General features: G+C 40.5%; 1 protein-coding gene across 3 annotated transcripts in view; it reads right to left on the bottom strand.

The window, feature by feature from the left end:
• Positions 1-3,930: 3,930 nt before the first annotated feature.
• ndufaf6 (NADH:ubiquinone oxidoreductase complex assembly factor 6) overlaps positions 3,931-18,054 on the bottom strand; it is a 37,097-nt gene continuing 22,973 nt past the window's right edge. For 2 of the 3 annotated variants that reach the window (XM_078540793.1, XM_078540795.1), the window contains 5 exons: positions 15,469-15,571; positions 9,810-9,943; positions 4,640-4,741; positions 4,246-4,302; positions 3,931-4,142 (listed from right to left, as the gene is read on the bottom strand). In XM_078540793.1, coding sequence (XP_078396919.1) covers positions 4,014-4,142; positions 4,246-4,302; positions 4,640-4,741; positions 9,810-9,943; positions 15,469-15,571 — 525 coding nt within the window. In that variant the 3' untranslated portion in view covers positions 3,931-4,013. The remainder of the gene's footprint in view (positions 4,143-4,245; positions 4,303-4,639; positions 4,742-9,809; positions 9,944-15,468; positions 15,572-18,054) is intronic. The other variant, XM_078540794.1, reaches the window with a different exon arrangement.

The raw sequence follows: 18,054 nt of genomic DNA, 5'->3' as shown, positions 1-18,054 counted from the left end.
AGAGTAAATGCAAGTAGGCTCTTTCCACTTAGATTAGGAGAAATAAACACGAGAGGACATGGTTTTAGGGTGAAAGGGGAAAGGTTTAGGGGGAACATTAGGGGGAACTTCTTCACTCAGAGAGTGGTGAGAGTGTGAAACGTGGTAAATGCGGGCTCACCCTTAAGTTTTAAGAATAAATTAGATAGATACATGGATGGGAGAGGTCTGGAGGGTTATGGACTAGGTGCAGGTCAATGGGACTAGCGGAATAATATTTTGGCACAGACTAGAAGGGCCGAATGGCCTGTTTTCTGTGCTGTAGTGTTCTATGGTTCTAAGTGTAAAGCAATTTTTTTGATTTTCAAAACAAGTGGACATTTTCAAACATTCACTCACTTATAAAACCACTTTAGAATCTATACATTTTTGTTTTATACTGCTGAGTTACTTGTGTCCAAAGATTCCAAGAAGAACATCTCCAAGTGTTACACCTTTATTCATTACATGGTCACAACGTGGAGTAAATCTTAGGCTCTCAGAGGCCCCATTTTATCCATATCCCTTCTCAACCACAATATTACTGCAAAGATGACTCACCCACCCCAGACTGAGTGAAAGCTATATTTGCTCTGTAAAGGGTTATTCACTACCTTCTCCTACTCCGCTTCACTCTCAATTGTAAAGACAATTTCAAAAAGGAAGGGAAGATGGGAAGCCATCAATACATTAACACAGGAGGAGTAATTTCTTTAAATAGAAGGTTGTTAAATTACAGAATTCTCTCCAAAAGATTGCGGTACGGACCATTTGTTCTTGTAAAAAAAAAGAGGTGAATATTTGAAGTTGAGGAAGATACAGGGCTATGGAGCACACAAGACAGTAAGATTAGGTTTGAACTTCTTTGGCAAAGAGGTGGCACAGACAAGATAGGCCAAATGACCTTCCCTGTTCTATAAATTGTGTGTGGTGTCAAATGAGCCTCAATCTCTAAAGAAGAAAATGAAAGTCTTCCAATGAAGATTTTGAAAGAGTCATTCCTATCAAAACAGCTATACAACAAGCAGGGCAATAGACAGGCAGCTCATAACACAGGAAACAATGAATGAACAATTCTTTGCTTTAAAACAAATAAACACTATTATATATAGAATGTATAGAGTAGAAACAGGGCTTTTGGTCCAATTGGTGTCCTCCCACTTCATCAGCAGATGCTTCTATTCCTTTCTCCCTGCGGGTTTATCCAGCGTCCCCCTAATACATCTATTCCATTCTATTTGTATGTTCATCTTTGTTTCAACTACACCTCGTGGTGACAAGTTCCACATTCTTATCACTTTCTTGGTACAGAAGTTTCCCCTTAGTTTTCCTATTAGATGTATTAGTGATCCTAATTGTGGCCACTTGGAAAGCATACATCTTCATAAGATCAAAGCTACACCACTGGAGATTGTCAGATTTTCTTAATAATGTAATGCAGCTATAGCAGTAGCAGCAGAAATAGCAAATTTCAATACACATTATATTTCTCCATTAAAATTTTAGACAACTTGTGAAACTGTTAAGATCTAAACTAATAGGGGTAGAGTTTCCACTTTGGGCACAAACTGGCAGCCAACTGCATCCAAAATGATAGCTGTGTTGAGAACTCTTTATTGTTCATCTTTAGTTCAAGGCAGTTTCTGAGTGATTTACTTTGAAATCCAAATCCCTTCATTTATCCCTTCACACCTTACATGCTAAGCCAGCATCCATGTTTACTCATTAGCATGTTAAGCTTCTAGCTTCTTTTGATGATTTCAAGCTTGCAGTCTACTTGACTCCACATGTAATTAAATCACACCGACAGGCCCAACTATACTTACCCCCATAAACCTACTTCACAAGAAACCAGAAAAATATTATGAAAATTATTATACTTTCGTCATACCCATAAGTAAGGGGTTTAGTACAGTAAATTCTAAGATTCCTACTGAAAGGTCACAGCATAAGACTGCTTGCAATTCCGCACCGGTCTATTTTAAAAGGATAAGGTTATACTGAAAGATCATAAGGGTAGCTCATGTAAGAAATAGGAAAAATTCCCAGTCAAGTTTAGAGGTAATAAAGGCAACAATTGAGATGAGGTGGGCCAGAGTCGAGTTATGTGGCAGAGGTGGAAATCGGCATTCTTGATGATGGTGGGGATATGTGGTTGGAAGCTCACCTCTGGGTTGGAAGGTAAATAACTGAAATTTATGAATTAGCATTATTTATTCAAGCACCCATATTTTTTTCCCATCTCCCCTTCAAGTAAGCTCTTCTAGAGATATGATGGCATAGATAAGTTTAAAGTAGATATCTTGGTGCAGTTTCCTTTTATATTCCTTCATTCACAATTTTTTTTTTCATTAAGTTATTCATCTGATGATTTGCTTTGAATTGTATTGGATATCTTTCATATTTCTAATTTTGTTACCTCTGATAAAATACTTTTTTTCCTTTACTTTCCCTGAAACACCCAGTAGAGTGCTACTTATGCCATCGGTTATCCACGTCTATATTGCTAGATGTTCATGGCAAATACATCATAACCTGGAAATGTGCTTTTTTAAAGTGCAATTCATCTGAAATTAGCCAAACCAGTGCAAAAGTCCTGAATTTCAAGAGCAAATTGTGTTTCTGTGATCATCTGCGCATGTTCAAACAACATTGTTAGATGCTGGCCCACACCCATAAAACTGGCCATGCCCCCAGTTCGAATGAATCACCATTGCAAATTTAATTTATTGTGTCTGGTTGCAGGCCTTCAGGAAGCTTTAGAATTATGCTGGCCTTTTTAGGCATAAAGAATAATAGGAATGCTTTAAAAGGTTTTGATTGTAACTTCTTGAATTTACTAAGAAACTGACTACCGTACACCAATATAACTAGCAAACGGTTCTGTATAGTTTTCTAAAGTAATTTTCAGTTATTTAAAATAGGGTTATTCATAGGCAGTGGATTGCACTGATTAAAGTATTATTGTGGTAAATTTTCAGTTGTATCAATCAAACTGCAACAAGTTACCACTCTTAGATATATCAAGGGATACTTTCTAAAGCAAAAAACGTTGCTCTGTTGCCCTGATTTATGGTAGATTTTACAGTCTGCGATAAGCAAATAAGTTTGAGTGGAATCTTGAGGAAAGAGATCTTAGTCTGTTTACAACTTGCCAGATAAGCAAGGCTCAGGAGTGTATATATTTTTCCCAAAGATTGCCGACAATATTGGCAACATGAAAGTTTTTATATTATGAGGAAGATACAGTTTCAAAGACATATGGAACAATAGAATTTACATATTAAAAAGAAAAAAATATATGTAAAGGAGGATGAAAGGCTATGTGAGAGAAGGCCATGTAAGATCTAACAGGAGTGTGTAAAATAGCCTTAATGAAGCCTCCAGCCATTTGTGCATAAGTCTGCTATATAACGAAACTGAAGTTGGGGAAAAGCCATTTGGAATTCCCCTATCAAGTGGATATTGTGTTAATTTCTGTTTCTGTTTTAAATCTAAAATCTATTTTGGACTGTTGCCTTAAAGGGGGTGTAACTGGGGGGTCAGGTTAATTAGGAATTTTAGGAGTTATTTTAGTGGTAAGTAATTGTAGTCTTATGTATGTACTTGAAATCTTTTATTTTGTTAGTAAATATTTTAATTTAATTTTTAAAATCTCTAAAGGTCTTAGTGGACTTATTACTTCTGAATTCAGTGCACACATCTTCTCATAATAAGTACAAATTGCAAAACCGTTGTGATAGCACAACCAAGTTTCCCTTGTGGATTTGGTCAGCTTCGCACACATCATCTGCCACATCATAACATGGGACCATTAGGAAGACACAAGAAGTGGCTTCCACCATCAGTTTGATCTGAATTTGAGCCAGGTCATGGAGGTTAAAAAGGACAGCAGGCTAATCTACAATACCATCAGTCTCCAAAATTGAACATATACATTTATTTTTAAAGTGACTACCACAGTTGAACTTTGCAATTGTAAAACTGATTTTATATTAGTAGATTTTCCTCCAAGAACGTATATACAAGTAGAAAGGAAGCATTGTATTTCTCTTCTGCAGACTAGGATGAAACAAATCAAAATCCACTTTACGAATTCTGTCCAAATAGTCATCAAGAACAACCTATAAATAAACAAGTTTAGTGAGTGTTAAAAATAAAAAATCAAGGCAAAGTTCAAATAAAAATCAAATGAAGAATGGAATTAAAGCTTAAAAAATATATTACCGTTTGCAAAAAAGCTGGGCAGGCCTTTGAAGGGACATTTTTACAGAATGATCTGGCCTGGGGAAAAAAAAATCAGTAAATATTTGTAATTCATCTGTTAGTAATAACAGTTACAGTAGATTTAAAATCTGTGAGAGTTAAAGAAACAAACGAGTGAGAAAAGCACAGAAAGAAAGTAGTTGAGAAATGGGAAGGAAAAGCAAGAAACTGTATGCCGGTCAGACACAGTGAGTGGGGGACAAATTGGAGAGTCAGGTGAAACAGAGCCAGAAAGACTCAAATGGCAACAACAGAGCATCTCAGAGCCAGAGATGGGGAGAAAACAAGGGCCGTAGGTAGAGTGAAAGAGTTAGAGAAGTTTTTTTTTAAGTCTGTTAAAAGCAGAAATACATACATGTTCAAGGTGAACATGCGCCTGACTTGCTACATCAAATACCACATCCCTCACATTTTTTTCGCGATTTCCTCGAATAAAATCTTCTTGCGATACGCCATGCTAAAAAGGATAAAAACACAGTAAGTTAATTTCAACTAATCCAATTCAATGCAAATGAAAATCAGACTAAAGATATTATTCGTTGACTAAAATCACACAGCACCATGTTATAGAATGGAAACACTTTGTTACTTATAGGGTAGAGCTGTATTTAATACCTTGCTACAATCTGAATTTATATAATGATGTATCAAATCTCTCTTTTAGATTCAGAATTCTAGTGTTACACATATAAATGTACAATAGATCACCTTAAAGGGCAAGGACAATTTCAGGTTCCTCCTCCTAATGACTAACTGTCTCCTCAAACCCTTCTCCTGCCTCCAATATCGAACACAAAAATCTCATGAGAAAATTGTGTCTCCAAAATAGTTACCACCTACTTCCCCTTCCTCCTCCATCCCAAATTTCCAACAGTTTCTGTCCCAACTCATCTCCTGTTCCCTAAATCCCTTCCCCGCCAATTCTTGACCCTGATTGCATGCATAACATTCTTGGGCTGATAAATGGCAAGTAACATTTGTGCCACATAAGTACCAGGTCCATCGCCAACAAGAGACAGCCACATAAATATTATGGTTACAAAAGCAGGCCAGAGGCTGGATATTCTGAGGCAGATTCCTCAAAGTCTTTCTAACATCTACAAGGTACAAGTCAGGAGAATGATGGAATACTCTCCACTTGCATGGATCAGTGCGGCTCCAACAACATTCAAGAAACTCGACACATCCAGGACAAAGCAGCCCACTTGATTGACATCATCACCTTAAACACTCACTCTCTCCATCATCAATGCATACTGGCTGCCACGTGTATCATTTAGAAGATGGACTTCAGCAACTCACCAAGGCTTCTTCGACTGCACATTCCAAACTTGCAACCTCTACCACATAGAAGGGCAAGGGCAGCAGGCATATGGGAACACCACCATGTACATGTTTTCCTTCAAGTCATGCAACTTGGAAATATATCGTCATTCCTTTATAATTGTTGAGTCAAAATCCTGGAACTCCCAACCTAACACCACTCTGGGTGCACCTACCACGCATAGGCTGCAAGTTCAAGAAGGTTGCTTATCACCACCTCCTCAAGGACAATAAATGCCTTTGTCAGTGACATTCATATTCCATGAACGAATAAAATAAAAATACTGCTGCGAGATATGGCTAACAATTCTCATTCTACAGGCACCATCCCACTCTCCTTCAGAAATAGTTTATTTTCCTCAAAATAGGCTGCCTTTGACCTATCTGCCCTTTCATTTCCCATCTCTAACGTTTCTTTCATCACAAGTCCTTACAGCATGATGTTGCTTTCTAACCAAATGCCCATCTTTTCTGATGCTCCTTATTCAAATTCCTTCAGTCTGGCTTCCAACAAGTCACACCAATGAGGTCGCCTGCTAAACTTGTGAAAAATCCTGTATGACACTGGACATAATTCAGTGTCACCTCCTTTAATTCTCCCTCGCATTTGGTTGCCTTTGCTTTAGGTCCACTGAAAAACAGATTAATTCTTTCATAAAAAATGATATTGTAGACAAAAGTTGTAACCTTCTGCTTGGAAAAATGGACTTGAATGTTCTGCATTACACACATCAAATCTAATTTGCTAAATTGTCAGCATTTATTTAATATTACTGCCATCTAGTGTTACAATCAAACTACACATGACTAAACGGGCATTTGGATAGAAGCTTCATTTTATAGCAACTGCACTGCATAGAATATTCACAGCTGCTAAACATCAAAAATGATGCTTAGGATAAATTGATCAAATATAAAACTTCTATAGAAAAGCAACTGCAGTAAACCAAACAATTCAGGTTTACAGAATCTGCAAGTTACAGACAGGTTAAAGCATTAAAACAAGAAGAGCTGTAGGTTTGGAGCATTTAAAGAACCTTTTGGTTTTATCCACTCATCATAAAACCAAGAAATCCAGTCATCTTTTAACGTTAAAATAATTCCAAGATATGCCAACTAATTGTAGCTTAGCCAAGCAACATACTGCCATTTCTGTCAGCCGCATTACTCACTTTCACCACTACATTTTTCTAAGCAGCCAAAACCCTAATCATCTCCAGAATTAAGCCAGAACTCAAATTGTCAGCCGTGGCTCAGCAGATAGAACTCTATCTATCTAGTTCAAACCTCAATCCAGGATCTGAGCACAAGAATTAAGGATGACACTCCAGTACAGTACTGAGGGAGTGCTGCACTGTCGGAGGTGCCATTTTTCAAATGGGACATTAAACCATTTGTCTGCCTTCTCAGGTGAATGTAAAATAGCCCTTGGCACTATTTTGAAGAGCAGAGGAGTTCTTCCTAGTGCCCTGGTCAATATTTATCCCTCAATCAACATCACAAAAAATCTGGCCATTATCACATTACTGTTCATGGAAACCTGTGCACAAATTGGCTGCTGCATTCCCCACAATGACAACATTAACAACACTTCAAATGTGAAGTACTTTGGGACATCTTATGATCATGAAAGGCACTATAGGAACACAATCCTTTATTTTCTTTTCCATGATTTGAGTCTTTTCTCACATAAAATCCCACACATCCATCACCTACCAGCTGTTACGAGCATTCACTCTCTCTCCGCTCATTTCTCCAGTCATACATCCTAATTTTATTTTTAAAACTCTGGATTACTACTTGCTACCCACTCTCTCTATTTTATTGGTGCTTAACTTTAGAATCGCTATGCTCTAATTTTTCAGACTCTTGCAAAGGTTTGTAAGATTCTTGAAAACTCTCTATTCAACCTTTAGTCCCCAAAAATGAACCTAAAACAATTCACTTTGCAAATGCTTCATATTTCTGAACAACAACCCTGCAAAATCTTTTAAATGTAACTGCTATATTCCAAAAATAAACCACATCAGCCAAGTTCAGTACATGGCATTCAACATGAATTTTACATAAACTTCTGTTCTAATTTCCAAGATAATAAAAATGTCACCACTTTAGCTAGACTTTATTAATTAGTATATACAGTTTAAGGTCATACTATTTGCCTCGTTACTCTCAGCCATTTAATATGAGGACTTTAAAGACTGTCCCCCGATATTATCAACGCAGTTAATCACAAATACTTTACACTTGACAACGTAGTTCGGTTTAAAAAAACTGAATGGAGTGAGAGAAAGTCCAACATGTCCCTAAAACTTGAGTTGTTGAATAAAAATATAAAAGTCTAATGACCATTTATTCCCTCAAACACTAAATAAATTCTTAAATATTTTCCCATTATTTTAATAGAAATCCAATGTTTTATTACTCTCAGAAAAAGGATTAATTGCAGATCAGAATGTTTGAGCAAGGTGACTATGATATCTTCACTTCCAAATCAAGACATTTTGTGACAAGGCTTTATGGGAATTAGTTATGCTAGTTTACACCACCTCAGTTAAGGCAAAAAGCAAAAACAGTAAAGACTTCTTATCTATTCTTTTGATCATGTCTTTCTTTCCTTTGAAGCTTGCCAAAAATCCAAACATTTACTAATTTTTCAAGAGTCCACTGCCAACTTAATGCATGCCCTGTCCAGGGAAGGAATAGTCAAACGGAAAATTAAATTTCCAATACCTCAACCTCAAAACAATATCTGCTACGTCAATTATGTTAATTTTCTGGGTGTAGCTTCTACTAGCCAGTAATAAAGTGTATCACATAGAGTATAATGTTTAGCAATTATATTAAGACAACATGAACATAATTTCATATTGGACTCTTGGAGCCAGGAAAAATGAGCTTTCCATTCCTAGAGTGAATTCAGAACTGAGGCCCTACGGCTGCATGCATAACCCACTATGTTATAATTTGAGTATTGCTGAAGAAAAGAGACATGTCGAAGCTTTTCGTCTTGTACTCATCAGAACACCTTGTCAGAATACCTACAAGGGGAAAACAATTTATACTGTATGAGGAGAGAGTGCCAATTGGTTAGCAAATGGACTCTGATTGGTACTGATGTTGCCATAGAGAATACACCAGTGATGGTGACTGACAGTTTACTGCCAAGTATTGTTTGAAATTTAAACCAGGCATGATTGGTCAAGGCATTGCCTGGAGGACTGAGTCAGAAGATGGCTGTTACTTATTTTGTTTATCTGAAACAGGCGCAATGTATGCACATGTTCTTTCTGTCTGCAAAGAACAGGGCCCTGTGTATTAATACATGCAGCTTCCAGTACATATAAATGTGCCACACTGTGAGCCCAACTGACAACCTTAAATTGGTTGTTAGCATAATTCTTAGCACACTGGGCAACATTTGCTAAATAATCCTCAATCACAGAATCACATCTAATGTTGAACACTGTGTTTTGAGTTTTGCAAGTACTGGCTGGTTGGATACGGTCTGTACCTTGCTCACTGGAACAATGAGTGGGACATGCTGCTTGATACAATCCATCAGTTTTTGCAATGTCCGGCCCACAAACCTAGCATCACACTGGCAGTGAAATTCATATATCACATCAGCTAAACAAAATAAGTGACAGTCATTCGTTCGTTCATTCATTCATTCCGCAGGGCAATGCCTTGACCAATCAGGGTCAAGCTGCCTGGTTTAAATTTCAAACAATGCTTGGCAGTTAACTGTCAGTCACCATCATTGGTGCATGCTACACGGCAACGCTTCTACCAATCAGAATCCACTTACCAACTAAGCAGCACTCTCTTCTCATACAGTGTAAATTGTTGTTTTCCTCTTACATTGGTATTCTTACGGTGTCCTGATGAGTGCAAGACGAAAAGCTTCAACATGTCTCTTTTCTGCAATACTCAAGTTTATGTGCAACAAATGATTATATGTTAAAATTATGCAGCAAGTTATTGCTATTTTCAGGTACGTAAAGAACCAGAAATAGGCAGAAAGCAAAAAAACTCTCTCGGTACTCAACTTTTGTAAGTTTCTAATTTTTCCACACAAAACAAAAAATTTGAGGAAATGTAAAAATTGGACCACCACCTAAACACAAAGTTCTAATCTTTTTTAAAATACTTTGGTGATGAATACTTTTCAAAAAGTAAAAAGCATCATTTAAAATTACCAGTAAACAGATGTCCAGTGGAAGGAAAACTTTTCGTCTCATACAATGATAAGGAGTTGCACGGAGACATGTCACTATTCCCTGAGCTTTCCCAATATGACTGGCTGCATGATCCGCGTGGATATCCTTTACACCTGTTAAAAATAAGAACCAAGGACTGATAAGAAAAAGCAATTAGGAACTCAGATTAATAAGACTCCCAAGAACAGTTAGCTACCAAGATGCAAGCAGGACATAAAGAGGTAGCGAATTATACCTGGAAAAACTCAGCAGGTCTGGCAGCATCGGTGGCGAAGAGCACAGTTGACGTTTTGAGTCCTCATGACCCTTCAACAGAACTAAGTAAAAATAGGAAAGGGGTGAAATATAAGCTGGTTTGGGGGGGGTTGTTGGGACAAGAAGCCAGTAATAGGTGGAGATAACCAAAAGATGTCACAGACAAAAGGACAAAGAGGTGTTGATGGTGGTGATATTATCTAAAGGAATGTGCTAATTAAGAGTAGAAAGCAGGACAAACAAAGTACAGATAGACCTAGTGGGGGTGGGGTGGGGGGAAAGAATACTAAAAAGGCTAAAAGGTAGAGATAAACAATGGGTGGAAATACATTTAAAAATAATGGAAATAGGTGGGAAAAGAAAAATCTATATAAGTTATTGGAAAAAACAAAAAGGAGGGAGAAGAAACAGAAAGGGGGTGGGGATGGAGGAGAGAGTGCATGATTTAAAATTGTTGAACTCAATATTCAGTCCGAAAGGCTGTAAAATGCCTAATCGGAAGATGAGGTGCTGTTCCTCCAGTTTGCGTTGAGCTTCACTGGAACAATGCAGCAAGCCAAGGACAGACATGTGGGCTTGAGAGCAGAGTGGAGTGTTGAAATGGCAAGCGACAGGGAGGTCTGGGTAATGCTTGCGGACAGACCAAAGGTGTTCTGCAAAGCGGTCACCCAGTCTGCGTTTGGTCTCTCCAATGTAGAGGAAACCGCATTGGGAGCAATGAATGTAGTAGACTAAGTTGAGGGAAGTGCAAGTGAAATGCTGCTTCACTTGAAAGGAATGTTTGGGCCCTTGGACAGTGAGGAGAGAGGAAGTGAAGGGGCAGGTGTTGCATCTTCTGCGGTTGCATGGGAAGGTGCAGTGGGAGGGGGTTGAGGAGTAGGGAGTGATGGAGGAGTGGACCAGGGTGTCACGGAGGGAACGATCCCTACGGAATGCCGTCAGGGGGGGTGAAGGGAAGATGTGTTTGGTGGTGGCATCATGCTGGAGTTGGCGGATATGGAGGAGGATGATCCTTTGAATGCGGAGGCTGGTGGGGTGATAAGTGAGGACAAGGGGGACCCTATCATGTTTCTGGGAGGGAGGAGAAGGCGTGAGGGCGGATGCGCGGGAGATGGGCTGTACACGGTTGAGGGCTCTGTCATCCACCGTGGGTGGAAAACCTCGGTTAAGGAAGAAGGAGGACATGTCAGAGGAACTGTTTTTGAAAGTGGCATCATCAGAACAGATGCAACGGAGGTGAAGGAACTGAGAGGCAGCGGGGTGCGAGGAGCTGTAGTCGAGGTAGCTGTGGGAGTCGGTAGGCTTGTAATGGATATTGATGGACAGTCTATCACCAGAAATTGAGACAGAGAGGTCAAGGAAGGGAAGTGTCAGAGATGGACCATGTGAAAATGATGGAGGGGTGGAGATTGGAAGCAAAATTAATAAATTTTTCCAGGTCCAGACAAGAGCATGAAGCAGCACCGAAGTAATCATCAATGTACCGGAGAAAGAGTTGTGGGAGGGGGCCGGAATAGGACTGGAACAAGGAATGTTCCACATACCCCATAAAGAGACAGGCATAGCTGGGGCCCATGCAGGTACCCATAGCAACATCTTTTATTGGGAGGAAGTGAGAGGAGTTAAAGGAGAAATTGTTCAGTGTGAGAACAAGTTCAGCCAGATGGAGGAGAGTAGTAGTGGTGGATGGGGATTGTTCGGGCCTCTGCTTGAGAAAGAAGCGGAGAGCCCTCAGACCATCCCTGTGGGGGATGGAGGTGTAGAGGGATTGGACGTCCATGGTGAAGAGGAGGCGGTTGGGGCCAGGGAACTAGAAATCGTTGATGTGATGTAAGGTGTCAGAGGAATCACGGATGTAGGTGGGAAGGGACTGGACAAGGGGAGAGAGAAGGGAGTCAAGATAGTGGGAGATGAGTTCCGTGGGGCAGGACCAGGCTGACACAATCGGTCTGCCGGGACAGTCCTGTTTGTGGATTTTGGGTAGGAGATAGAAGCGGGCCGTCCGAGGTTGGGCGACTATCAGGTTGGAAGCTGTGGAAGGGAGATCTCCAGAGGAGATGAGGTCAGTGACAGTTCTGGAAACAATGGATTGATGTTCAGTGGTGGGGTCATGGTCCAGGGATAGGTAGGAGGAAGTGTCTGCGAGTTGATGCTCAGCCTCCGCGAGGTAGAGGTCAGTGAGCCAGACAACAACAGCACCACCCTTGTCAGCGGGTTTGATGACAATGTTAGGGTTGGACCTGAGAGAACGGAGTGCAGTAATTTTAGAGAGAGACAGGTTAGAATGGGTGAGAGGAGCAGAGAAATTGAGACGACTAATGTCTCACTTATCACCCCACCAGCCTCCGCATTCAAAGGATCATCCTCCGCCATTTCCGCCAACATGATGCCACCACCAAACACATCTTCCCTTCACCCCCCCGGTGGCATTCCGTAGGGATCGTTCCCTCCGTGACACCCTGGTCCACTTCTCCATCACCCCCTACTCCTCAACCCCCTCCCACGGCATCTTCCCATGCAACCGCAGAAGATGCAACACCTGCCCCTTCACTTCCTCTCTCCTCACCGTCCAAGGGCCCAAACACTCCTTTCAAGTGAAGCAGCATTTCACTTGCACTTCCCTCAACTTAGTCTACTGCATTCATTGCTCCCAATGCGGTTCCTTCTACATTGGAGAGACCAAACGCAGGCTGGGTGACCACTTTGCAGAACACCTTTGGTCTGTCCGCAAGCATTACCCAGACTTCCCTGTCGCTTGCCATTTCAACACTCCACCCTGCTCTCATGCCCACATGTCTGTCCTTGGTTTGCTGCATTGTTCCAGTGAAGCTCAACGCAAACTGGAGGAACAGCACCTCATCTTCCGACTTGGCACTTTACAGCCTATCGGACTGAATATTTTCAACAATTTTAAATCATGAACTCTCTCCTCCATCCCCACCCCCTTTCCGTTTCTTCCCCCTCTATGTTTTTTCCAATAATTTATATAGATTTTTCTTTCCCACCTATTTCCATTATTTTTAAATGTATTTCCACCCATTGTTTATCTCTACCTTTTAGCCTTTTTAGTATTCTTTCCCCCCACCCCACCCCCACTAGGTCTATCTGTACTTTGTTTGTCCTGCTTTCTACTCTTAATTAGCACATTCCTTTAGATAATATCACCACCATCAACACCTCTTTGTCCTTTTGTCTGTGACATCTTTTGGTTATCTCCACCTATTACTGGCCTCTTGTCCCAACAACACACACCCCCCCCGCCGCCGCCCGCCGCCCCCCCAACCCCCCGGGTTAAACTAGCTTATATTTCACCCCTTTCCCATTTTTACTTAGTTCTGTTGAAGGATCATGAGGACTCGAAACGTCAACTGTGCTCTTCGCCGCCAATGCTGCCAGACCTGCTGAGTTTTTCCAGGTATTTCTGTTTCTGTTTTTGTTTTGGATTTCCAGCATCCGCAGTTCTTTACTTTTATCAGCGAATTATACCTCCATGACTGTCTCGGCTCACCTGCAGCTCAAACTCTCATCCATGCTTTTGTCACCACCAGACTCAGCTATTCCAAAGCTTTCCTGGCCAACTTCCTGTTCACCTTAAATTTCAGCCCTTGCAAAACTCTGATGCCTTATTCTATCCAGCATCACATCCCGTTCATCAATCATCTGTGTTCACTGGCCAATGCCTCAACTTTAAAATTTTCATCTTACTGTTCAAATAACTTCATAGTCTTGATCCTCCCAAGCCTTGCAATCTTGTCCAGGCCTACAACTGTGCACACATCTAACTGTGGCTCCTCATGCAGTCCCGCATGCTTTGGCCCACCATTGTGGCTGTGCTTTCAACTGTCTAGTTCTGTCTAAGCTCTTAGCTCTACCTCACTTTTTCCTTCAAGCGATCCTTAAAACCCACCTCTCTGACAAAGATTTTAATACTCTCTTATAATATCTTCTTCTATGGATCATCATTGATCTGTGTCTGATGAAATTTCTGTGAAGCATCTGAAAATAGTTTCTATGTTAATGATGTCATATAAATGCAAGTTGTTGCTCAGAACACCTGAATGATTACGTTATAGGGAAGATGACTTGTAATTGTTTCAATTTTTCTACAATTTTCTTTCCTTCCCCTAATATCATTCACTGTTACCCCACTGGGAAAATACATCTTGACGTTTAGTTAACCTTACAATAGAGTATTGTTTTGGTCACTCATTTGGAGATGTTCATTATTCCCATTTAGCATCAGCACAGAAGTAGCATACTAAAAAATAAAAACATCTTTTGATAATCGGACCTGAACAATCTCGATGCTTTTCAGCATCTTTCACTAAGTCAGCAGCAAAATTCGGCTCTGGCACAGTCCTAAGAATGAAGATTGCCTTATCTTTGAGTAAAACTGTTATTTTGATGAAAATACTTAATCATTAGTTTTGAAAACTGTAGAAATGAGGAGTTATGAGAGAAGATTAAATTTACTTCAAAATACCTCAAATAAAGCATTCAGTGTTCAATGGTGGCTTTAATCATTCAGGACTCAGTGCTCTTCTTGGAGATGTAGCACAGAAGAAAGGAATAGTGACAGGGCAGATTTCTGTGTAAAATGTCAAGTTGTTTTGCTAATAGGTAACAAAAATGGAACCCAAAAGAGACCGAGTGTGCAAGTGACAGAGCAAGCATGTGCACAGGAGCAAGGGAGAGTAAAAACAAAAGATTTATAAAAGACCCAAACGGTGATGATGGGCATGTGGAACTTATTACAGGGCAGGATACACATGGGGGAGTTTTAGGTAAGTTGGAGTTTATGCAAGGTGATGAAAGACTGGTAAGCAAAGTTGGTCAAAACTGGAGTGACAAAGCCATGGTAAGGATTTCAATTGCACTAGGAGTTGAAATAGGAACTGAGACAGGCAATTTTGAGGAGGTGGGCATAAATGGGCTTGGTGATGGACAGAACATTTAAAGCTTAGCTCGGTTTTGAACAGACCGACTAAGGACAGTCTGATTCAGCCTAAGCATGGATGGAATGAGGATGGAGTCAGTGGAAAGAATTACATAGAAATTGCAACATAGGCTGCTCGGCCAAACTAGCCCACATTGATGTTTATCCTCCATCATTTTAGTGAATATGTGCTAAACCCTCTCGATTACCGCAACATTCTTTATACAATGTAGAGCCCAAAACTGTACATAGTACTCTGATGCAGTTTTATTTAGGTTTATATAGATGGAGCAGTCAGCTGTCCAGATGCCATCAAACTGCAGAAGATTCTTATTTTGATGTGAAAACATTTGGAAGGTCAAGCTACTAAATCTAGACTTCCGACAGGCTCAGTTTAAGAGTCAACACTTACTTTTTTAAAAAATGGTTTATAAGAAGAATTCTTACCTAATACTTCTAATACGAGGTAGATGAATGATGACTGAGCGTTCTCTGCATAAGATTCTAGCTCCTGGATATTTCTATACACGTTCTCATTCAAATTCTTCTCCTGAAATTCATTATATAGGAATTGACTTAGGTTGGATGATTCTGGCCTTTTCTTTAAAAAAATGTACACCGTTGCAAAATACTGTATGATTAAATATATTATTCCATTGCACAATGTACAAAATGGATAATGGTGCAATACATTTCTACAATTAGGGTTCATGAGTTTAGGGCATCAGCCATTTGCCGTGACAAGGAAGTTGCTTCACTAAATTGTTTATGTTTGTCTTTGCTGAACGTTTATGCTCATCAGAGAGAGGAATTTTAGTACAAAGGAATGGAACACATATCCTTTGAAAGATAATTCTCGAGATGGAAAGTAAAGCGTCCTCACTATGCATGAACAGAATGCCCAAGTACGACTTCAGAAGAATATTCCCTACTGCGCTGGTCCAAATTTTGGAATCCTCACACTAAATCACGGGTATGTCTAACAGCAGGTCTAACAATTTATGTTATCACCTCACCAAATCTGGACTGCATTTCAACACAGGTCTTAGAGATAAAAAACACTCTTTCCATCTAGCCTTAAATAAACACAAATAAACATCAAAGTTCAAAAATCTATTAAAACCTAAAGCAATTAAAAGCTTCATGATACAAGAGCTTTAATGGAATTGTTTCCATTGCAAAATAATGAAGAAATATAAACATAGCTAACTGCAACCTAAAATGATCACATTATTCTGTAGCTAAATTTGATTTCATTCTCGAATTTCAGTATTATACACAATAACATTTTTTTTAAAATACAAGAAAAACTCAGTAATAGTTGAGATAGGAAAGGAAGGTATGATAGGAAAGTAGAACCCATATATCGACTCTGGTGGCAAGCAGGTTTTTTAAAATTCTCATTTGTGGGATGTGGGCGTCGCTGGCTAGGCCAGCATTTATTGCCCATCCCTAATTGCCTTTGAGAAGGTGGTGATGAGTTGCTATCTTGAACTGCTGCAGTACATGTGGTGTAGGGACACCACGGTGCTATTAGGGAGGATGTTCCAGGATTTGACCCGGCGAGAGTGAAGGAACGGCAATATATTTCCAAGTCAGGATGGTGAATGGCTTAGAGGAGAACTTCCAGCTGGTGGTGTTCCCATGTGTCTGCTCCTTTGTTCTTCAAGATGGTAGTGGTCATGAGTTTGGAAGGGACTGTCTAAGGAGGCTTTGTGAGTTCCTGCAGTGCATCTTGTAGATGGTACACACTGCTACCACTGTGTGTTGGTGGTGAAGGGAGTAAATGTTTGTGGACGGGATGCCAATCAGCGGACTGCTTTGTCCTGGATGGTGTTAAGCTTCTTGAGCGTTGTTGGGGGAGCACTCATCCAGGCAAGTGGAGAGTACTCCATCACACTCCTGACTTGTTCCTTGTAGATGGTGGACAGGCTTTGGGGAGTCAGGAGGTGCGTTACTCATTACAGGATTCCTAGTCTCTGACCTGCTCTTGTAGCCACAGTATCTGAATGGCTAGTCCAGTTCAGTTTCTGGTCACTGATAACCCCCAGGATGTTGATAGTGGGGAATTCAGTGATGGAATGCCATTGCATGTCAAGGGGCGATGGTTAGATTCTCTCTTGTTGGAGATGGTCATTGCCTGGCACTTGTGTGGCATGAATGTTACTTGCCGCCTGTCAGCCTAAGCCTGGTTATTGTCCAGGTCTTGTCGCATTTGGACATGGACTGCTTCAGTATCTGAGAAGTCGTGAATGGTGCTGAACATTATGCAATCATCAGTGAACATCCCTACTTCTGATCTTATAATGGAAGGAAGATCATTGATGAAGCAGCTGAAGATGGTTGGGCCGAGGACACTACCCTGAGGAACTCCTGTAGTGATGTCCTGGAACTGAGATGATTGACCTCCAACAACCATCTTCCTTTGCACTGGTTGGAGTCATACTTAGCACAGCAGATCCTCCCCCCCACACAATTCCTATTGACTCAAGTTTTGCGAGGACTCCTTGATGCCATACTCAATCAAATGCTGCCTTGGTGTCAAGGGCAGTCACTCTCATCTCACCTCTGGCGTTCAGCTCTTTTCTCCATGTTTGAACTAAGGCTGTAATTAAGTCACAACCTGAGTGACACTGACGGAACCCAAATTGAACATCAGTGATCAGGTTATTGTTAAGCAAGTGCCACTTGATAGCACTGTTGATGGCCCCTCCATTACTTTACTGATGATCGAGAGTAGACTGATGGGGCAGTAATTGGCTGGGTTGGATTCATCCTGCTTTTTGTGTACAGGGCATACCTGGGCAATTTTCCACATTGCCAGGTAGATGACAGTGTTGCAGCTATATTGTAACAGCTTGACTAGGGGCGCAGCAAGTTCTGGAGCACAAGTCTTCAGTACTATTGCCGGAATATTGTCAGGGCCCATTGCCTTTGCAGTATCCAATGCCTTCAGCGGTTTCTTGTGTCATTACAGCAGATCACAGCCCAAATTACTTATAGGCATTTTTGAACTTTTAAAGGAAGATATGT

This window comes from Cetorhinus maximus, chromosome 4 (genome assembly GCF_964194155.1).
Source record: "Cetorhinus maximus chromosome 4, sCetMax3.hap1.1, whole genome shotgun sequence".
Taxonomy (NCBI): domain Eukaryota; kingdom Metazoa; phylum Chordata; class Chondrichthyes; order Lamniformes; family Cetorhinidae; genus Cetorhinus; species Cetorhinus maximus.
This window is presented reverse-complemented; position numbering and strand designations above follow the sequence as displayed.